Source organism: Macrobrachium nipponense, chromosome 11 (assembly GCF_015104395.2).
Source record: "Macrobrachium nipponense isolate FS-2020 chromosome 11, ASM1510439v2, whole genome shotgun sequence".
In the NCBI taxonomy this organism is placed as follows: domain Eukaryota; kingdom Metazoa; phylum Arthropoda; class Malacostraca; order Decapoda; family Palaemonidae; genus Macrobrachium; species Macrobrachium nipponense.
The window spans coordinates 11,838,685-11,846,184 of NC_061087.1; the positions used below are offsets into that span (position 1 = coordinate 11,838,685).

Consider the following 7,500-nt stretch of genomic DNA (forward strand, 5'->3'; position numbering starts at 1 on the left):
TATATATATATATATATATATAATATAATATATATACACACACGTATATATATATATATAAATACATATAATATATATATATATATATATATAATTTGTAATTTGGTAAAAACTTGAAACTGAAATCTACATACACAAATTACTCTCTCTCTCTCTCTCTCTCTCTCTCTCTCTCTCTCTCGGAAACGGATCATTTAGAGAAGAATGTTGCAAAGTGTGGAAAACACGAGCATAAGAAATAGGAAGAATAAGCTATGGGCGAAATTGGATAATGTGAATTGGAATGAGAGTAATTGAACGCGACATAAAAAAAGAACGAACTGCTCGGCGTGACAAGCCCCGGACGACGCCAAGAGTTCAGAGGATACGAAGAAGAAAAGGAAAGGGGGAATGTGTAGATGACACGAGGGAGAGAAGAGATACATAAAATGTGGGAGGGAAGATACATAAAATGAGAGAGAGAGAGAGAGAGAGAGAGAGAGAGAGAGAGAGAGATACATAAAATGTGGGAGAGGGAGGGAAGATACATAAAATGCGGGAGAGAGAGAGAGAGAGAGAGAGAGAGAGAGAGAGAGAGAGAGAGAGAGAGAGAGAGATACATAAAATGTGGGAGAGGGAGGGAAGATTCATAAAATGTGGGAGAGGGAGAGAAGATATACATAAAACGTGGGAGGGAAGATACATCAAATGTGGGAGAGACGAGATACATTAAATGTGGGAAAGGGAGGGAAGATACATAAAATGGGGGAGAGAAGAGATACATATGCATCCTTGTGGGAGAGGGAGGAAAGAGATGCTTAAAATGTGGGAGAGGGAAGCGGGATATAAATCCTAAAGTTACCTGCATTCATTGCATTACGGTATTCAAATCGCTTAAATCAGTTTTTTTTTTTTCAAGGAAGAATCATGATCTTTGGATTGGAATTCTCTCTCTCTCTCTCTCTCTCTCTCTCTCTCTCTAGAATATATTTATGTACGGCCTTGAGCACAACCCGTACCTGTCCGACCACATAATACATGTATGTATACTAGGTGTGTGCGTAGACGACATAATATATGTATGTATGTAGGTGAGTGCGTATGTGTGTGACCAACAAGTCTGTTATCCTTGTTTCATGCTCGAGAAAATAAATAGGTTGCTCTGGCAAACTTCCAGTTTCGGGGCAAAAGAAAAAAAAAAAAAGTAGGCACCATAGCTACAAGTCTTTATCCTCTTCATGAAAGCAAGCGAAGGTCATAAGTCATTTTCCTGAGCTTTGAAAAGCACACATAAAAAGGGGAGAGGTGTTCATGATATATATAAAGCATTTTCGAGCAGACGGCACAATGCACTATTAATCATTAAATATTAACAGAAAATACGTTCCCTCTCATTAATTAAAAAAATAAGACAATAAAAGCTCTACACGAAATCATGCACATGGCGTGCGTGCACATCTTCCATAAACGGCATGTATATATGCAAATTGTACACAAAGCTCATGCATACATGCAATTTATCTTCATATATGCATACACATTTACAATTTATTTATTTACTTTTATTTCCTTCTTCCGCACTTCTGTCGCCGCGGCGGCGTTACGGGCAAGCGAGCGAATGAAGGCGTGAGTAAGAAACGACCGAGAATAGAAAAAGACGCTTGCAATCATTTCATCTACTGCATTACATATAGCGCAGAGTGACATGTTGTCACTATTTGTCCCCTGTTGACGCCACTCTCTCTCTCTCTCTCTCTCTCTCTCTCTCTCTCTCTCTCTCTCCCTCTCCTCGGATGTACATGCGAGCGCCCTCAGCTCAAACGCTCGACAATAAAAAAATTAAAATGTCTTTCTTTCGAAACAACAAAACGCGGCCAAGGCAATGCTTTGTTTCCACCAAGAGGTTGCGCTGAAACGTATTACCCCAAAACCTGTTATGTATTCTTACTTTTTAAATTACGTTAATACAAAAACAAAAACTAACTCAAGATGATTATGTTATACGATATGGACCATATAATATTCAATGGGGTCACATGAAAAGGACACTTACCAGAGACTTCAACTATCTTCCATCTGTTTACAATATAATGAAAGGAGTACAGTTAAATTCATAAAAGTTCATTTAAACAGTCCGGGAACAAAACAGTTACCCCTTACTTTTAAAATATTAATTTTTACTATGAATTAACAGAGGTAACGATACAATTTGAATTTTTCAAGATCCCTTTCATAATTGCTACCTGTAAAACTATAAAGCTATGCTAACTACTAACGAGGGCTAAGTTACGTGTAAAAATATATTAAAATGACTTTTAATACTAATAAAAGGATAATCCTGAAAATACTCAATTAAAGACATTATAACGATACATAAGCAGGTGTGGCGATACAGTTATCTTTACGTAATTGGTTCATTATCCAATCAAATCAGTCCTCACAAGATGAATTCGGCAGTGACTATTTTACATTTTGGGACCACCCCTTCTTTGATGAAACGCCGTTTGACATGCGTGTGTATATATATATATATATATATATATATATATATATATATATATATATATATATATATATATATATATATATATATATATATTAGTTCCTCGTTGGACGAATGGTTACGTGCTCTCCTACATTTTGGTAATCGCGAGTTCGATTCCCCCGCTCTACCAACGTGGAATCAGAGGAATTCATTTCTGGTGATTAGAAATAAATTTCTCGATATAATGTGGTTCGGATCCCACAATAAGCTGTAGGTCCCGTTTGCTAGATAACCAACTGGATCCTACAGCCCTAGGAGAGCTGTTAACCAGCTCAGTGGTCTGGTTAAACTAAGATATACTTAACTTTATATATATATATATATATATATAATATATATATATATATATATATGTATATAGATAGTATATTTAGAGAGAGAGAGAGAGAGAGAGAGAGAGAGAGAGAGAGAGAGAGAGAGAGAGATGTGTCGAGTACGTGTGAGCGCGCCTACACGTGTTTGTCCATACGCGTGTATGATTTCAAGATTAACAACCACTTACTTCACGAAAGTAACGTGCACATATTTTAATAATAAAAGAAAACCCAGAGCCGCAAGGCTTAAGAGGTACCGGATTTCAGAATGGATTCAGGATGGATAACAGCTGGACCCAGTCCTCCTATCCACCCACACACCCCTCGCTCCAGGGCCCAGTTTGATCCCACCGCGACTTCTGTGACGCCCGTTTCTCGTAGCAACCAAGACAGGGAGAGGGTTGGCGATGGAAGCGTTTAGAAGCATGGTAGAAGTAGTTTGAAAGTATACACAAGCTTGCTTCCACGCGCCCGAGAGCTCTCCTCTAAACCTCTTCAAAAGGAGATCCGATAAAAACCTGACGTATTTCGATACTTATCGGGTGGAACCACGTGACAGCGCCACCTCCCGTGTAGAGAGGTGCAGCGTTCCTTGTCGTAACCAGTTTTCGGTTGGAAGACCCCTCGTTGCCACAGGGCTGCGATGCCAGGTACGGCCGTCGCAGAGAACTCACTTTTCACCCCTTTTGATTTTCAAAAGCTCTCGTCTTCTACAAGACCCTGGAGAGGGGGATTATCGGCAGGCCGGCAATGAAAAAACGTACCATTAGACGTTTAAAAAAATAACAACTCAAAACCGTTAAAATACTCTAAAAAGTGGCTTTTCAAATCTACGAAAAAGCTAGTGGGTGTCGAACCTGTTCCGGAGGATGACCCCAACTGAAGGATATAAAAGAAGGTGGTGACAGAAACTCACCTGTCACGCAACTTGAGCCCCCTCGCCCCATCTGAAGGTGGCCTCACGGAATGGCCGCCTTAGTTCTAGTGCCTCAGTCAACACTCGAGGCACTGCTACGGGACGACCTCGCACAAAGGGGGGAAATAACGCAGACCGGAAAGTATCAAAATATTCAGTGTGGACTGGGGAATGTGCTCCTTGAAAGTCACAAATGAACCCTAAGTTATATTAATTTATTAGTGAAAAGACCATTAGAAAAAATGAGGACTTTCTAGCCAGAGTGGACGAAATTTGACCTACCCAACGACACGATCTTCCGGCAAGCCACAAAGAAGTCATGCCCAAAACGAAAAGACTGTCATAAGACCGACACAAGAAGTTCCTTCAAGCGCCGGCAAGACGGTGTTTGCATGACAACGCAACAGCTGCCACTCATTGGGGTCCCACTGGAGCCCCCTACGAAGTTTTTCTGATGAGGCAGATCTTGAAAAGGATGGTGTGTGGCACTCAATCGAAACTAAGGAAATACAAGGCGGAAATGCAAAAGCTCCTCTCTGTAAATACGGAACAAAAAGCTTTGTGTGACCCGGCGAGAATCGAATTTCTGTTACCAAGAAGAGTCAACTCGGCGTCTTCAACACCCGAATTGTGTTACAAAACATCATCGTCGTCGTCTTCTTCTTCTCCATCATCGGGGCCATCATCAATGCACTTATTCATCCGGTTAGTTCAACCAGAGTGTATTCGTTCCCAGCGCTACCACTCAGAAGTAAATTGCAGATCTGGTTTTTATCAAAAGCTGTGTTTGTTTAGAAACGGTGGGAAGTGTAATAAGGAGCCTTAGTGTCCAGTCCGCTCAATATTCGCTTTAATTTCTATGTACGTTCTTCCCCAAGGCGAACTTAGGACTGCGGCTCGTTACTGAAACGTGTCTAGGGGGCAAGGAAATGATGATTTATGCTCAACCGCATAAAACCACTGACCGTGAGGACTCTCTCTCTCTCTCTCTCTCTCTCTCTCTCTCTCTCTCTCTCTCTCCTTCTGCCATTGTTATTTCTATTGTTGCCATTTGAAGTGTTGATATGACCACTTGCTGACGAAGGACGCTAGTTTTCCGGGCGTTCGAAATGACCATTTATTACAGACGGTTTTTTCTTCCTTGAATTGCCAAAGTTCTCTAGGGACGAAAAGACCAGTGACTATATCAAGGAATATGTACTTGCAGCGCGTATACGCTGCTTACATTGTATGAGTGTTATTATATTGTATGTATATATATATATATATTATATATGATATATATATATAGGATATATTATATATATATAGATATGGTAATGTGTTGGTGTGTGTGTGTGTGTGAGCGAGTCTGTGTACTTCTATATTTTTTAGTTACGAAGCAATAATCACGGCCCATAAAACACTGACGTAATACTATGGTATTAATGGTCTACCCCAATCGTATTATACTTCCTCTAAACTCTTTTTATGGCCATCATTTATGTCCCTCTCTCGTAAAAGCAAAACAAAAAATTACTCTCTAAATCGAAAACTCGTAAAGGTGTCGAGCAATTCAGAACCTTACTCAACCACCTACGCGAAAAGTGAAAATATGGATCTTTCCTAGTTACCCCAAAGTTTTTAACCCGGTATGAAGTTCCTTGTTGGACGAGTGGATTTCGCGCTCGGCTACCAATCCAGTGGTCTGAAGTTCGATTCTCGGCTCGGCTAACGTGGAACCAGAGGAATTTATTTCTGGTGATAGAAATTAATTTCTCGATATAATGTGGTTCGGATCCCACAATAAGCTGTAGGTAACCAATTAGTTTCTAGCCACGTAAAAATATCTAATCCTTCGGGCCAGCCCTAGGAGAGCTGTTAATCCCCTCAATGGTCTGGTAAAACTAAGATATACTCAACTCTTTAACCCTGTATGGATCCACCTTTGCGGCGTGTTTAGTACAAGTCCGTTGGGGATTACCGTAAAAAAAAATCGACAAAAGACTGTAAATATCATAAAGATAATGACCCCTGAGAAACATTAGTCCTAGATAACGACCCCCGAAACCCTTTGGGGGTCACTATCTAGGAAAGACCCGAAAATCTTTAATTGCCAGACTTGAAGTCGCCAACGACCAAAAGCACAAAGCGACAGCACGAAAAGACGACGACGCCAACAGGAACGTTAATGATAATAATGACACTGCTTATCAAAATAAAACATTTAACAAAACCATTAGTTACAATTTCAATTCAGATGCGAGCTCCTACTATACGTTAGATGCATGTAAAATTCTAAATGTTTACATTTAATGAAAAGGAGAGAGAGAAAAAAAAAAGTGCCATGGAAGGGGATGTGACGCCAACCTGCTTTCCAATTCTCTAAAGCACCTAAGTCAGCCTCGACCCTTCTGGACCCATTCAAAATCAAGCTTTTCCGCTTCTTCTTCTTCTTCGATTTTAAAATGCGTCTGCAGTCCCCGTGCCTCATGTCGAATGCCACCACAGGTCCCGGGTCAATGTAAAATACCAGAGAGAGGCGGCGATTGTATCGGAATAAGTATATCCAATATAAAAACATAAAATAGAGGGTGAAAGATAAACATTTTGAATGCACAACACCTTTTCAATTCCTTTACATTATTTTCTCGAAGGGGCTCCAGTATTCATCCAATAGCACAAAGTGGCGCATTAGTCCCGGGCCAATGTAAAATATCAGAGGGCACGCGGAGATTGTATCGCCATAAGTATCTATAATATAAAAACACAAACTTAAGATTGAAAGCTAAATATTCTAAATTCAAAGCACAAGTTCCAATTCCTTTACATTATTTTCAGAAGGAAGCTTTGGTATGTATCCACTGACAATAAGCGGTGACAATGCACATTTAAAGGAAAATCACTTCCATATGGATCTTCTTTACTATTGCAAGCATGCACTGCATTGTACAGTCACTTACGCATGAAACTCTTACGCTACAAGAATGCAAGTAATCCAAGAGAGATCAGAATGCAGAAAACCACAGCTTGTGAATTTATAGGTCAGGTAACAAAAGCTTTCATTAGGAATTCCAAGTACATCTGGACATGTCGAGTGTTATGTAAGATATACAGACAAAAACTATATATATATATATATATATATATATATATATATATATATATATATATTATATATATATATATATATATGTGAGTACGTTTGTGTGTGTGGCATATAAAGTTTCTTAACGTACTATATCCTCTGCATGTCACTCGGCATTTTAACAAGTTCTTTAAATTCCTGAAAGCTGCTGGTGTCTAGTTTATAAAACACTCACTTTTATCAAAACTGAGACGAGACATGAATTAACACAAAAGTTACAGAAATTGATGGTGAAACAAATCACATTGCAAACTTAATATATAATTTCACCGATCGGAAAGCAATCAAGTTTAAGCAGCCTGCCAAAACCCTCAACCTCACAGTTTTAAATACCTATTGAATACCGGTTTTATCAATCGTGATATTCTTTATTTTTTTTATAAATCATTCATGAATTTTGGCCGTTTGGCTTAATTCCCCACGCTAACCAATGATAAAAGTGGATCACTAGCACAGAAATGTAAGTGAATCCGTTTATCGATAATAATTAAACAATAGATTGCTTCACTGAATTATAAAATACAACTTGGTCTATCATCTGACATTTCCCTAATCTTTCTGTGACCCTGCTAGTTGTAACGCCAGATAACCTACAATCAATCCTGTACAAGGGATACCG

The 7,500-nt window shown here is 39.2% G+C and overlaps 2 protein-coding genes across 6 annotated transcripts in view; one reads left to right on the forward strand and one right to left on the reverse strand.

Annotated features, from left to right (window-relative positions):
- Nucleotides 1-7,500, reverse strand: part of LOC135223666 (glutamate formimidoyltransferase-like) — a 236,909-nt gene that overhangs the window by 158,069 nt on the left and 71,340 nt on the right. The gene's annotated exons all lie outside the window — the stretch shown is intronic.
- Nucleotides 1-7,500, forward strand: part of LOC135222788 (BTB/POZ domain-containing protein 6-B-like) — a 57,626-nt gene that overhangs the window by 17,607 nt on the left and 32,519 nt on the right. Inside the window, exon 1 of one of the 5 annotated variants that reach the window (XM_064261106.1) lies at nucleotides 3,744-4,459. The exons of 3 other annotated variants lie outside the window; for them this stretch is intronic. In XM_064261106.1, the coding sequence (XP_064117176.1) occupies nucleotides 4,209-4,459 (251 nt within the window). In that variant the 5' untranslated portion in view covers nucleotides 3,744-4,208. Of the gene's footprint in view, nucleotides 1-3,743; nucleotides 4,460-7,500 lie in introns of those variants that run through there. One more of the 5 variants, XM_064261266.1, reaches the window with a different exon arrangement.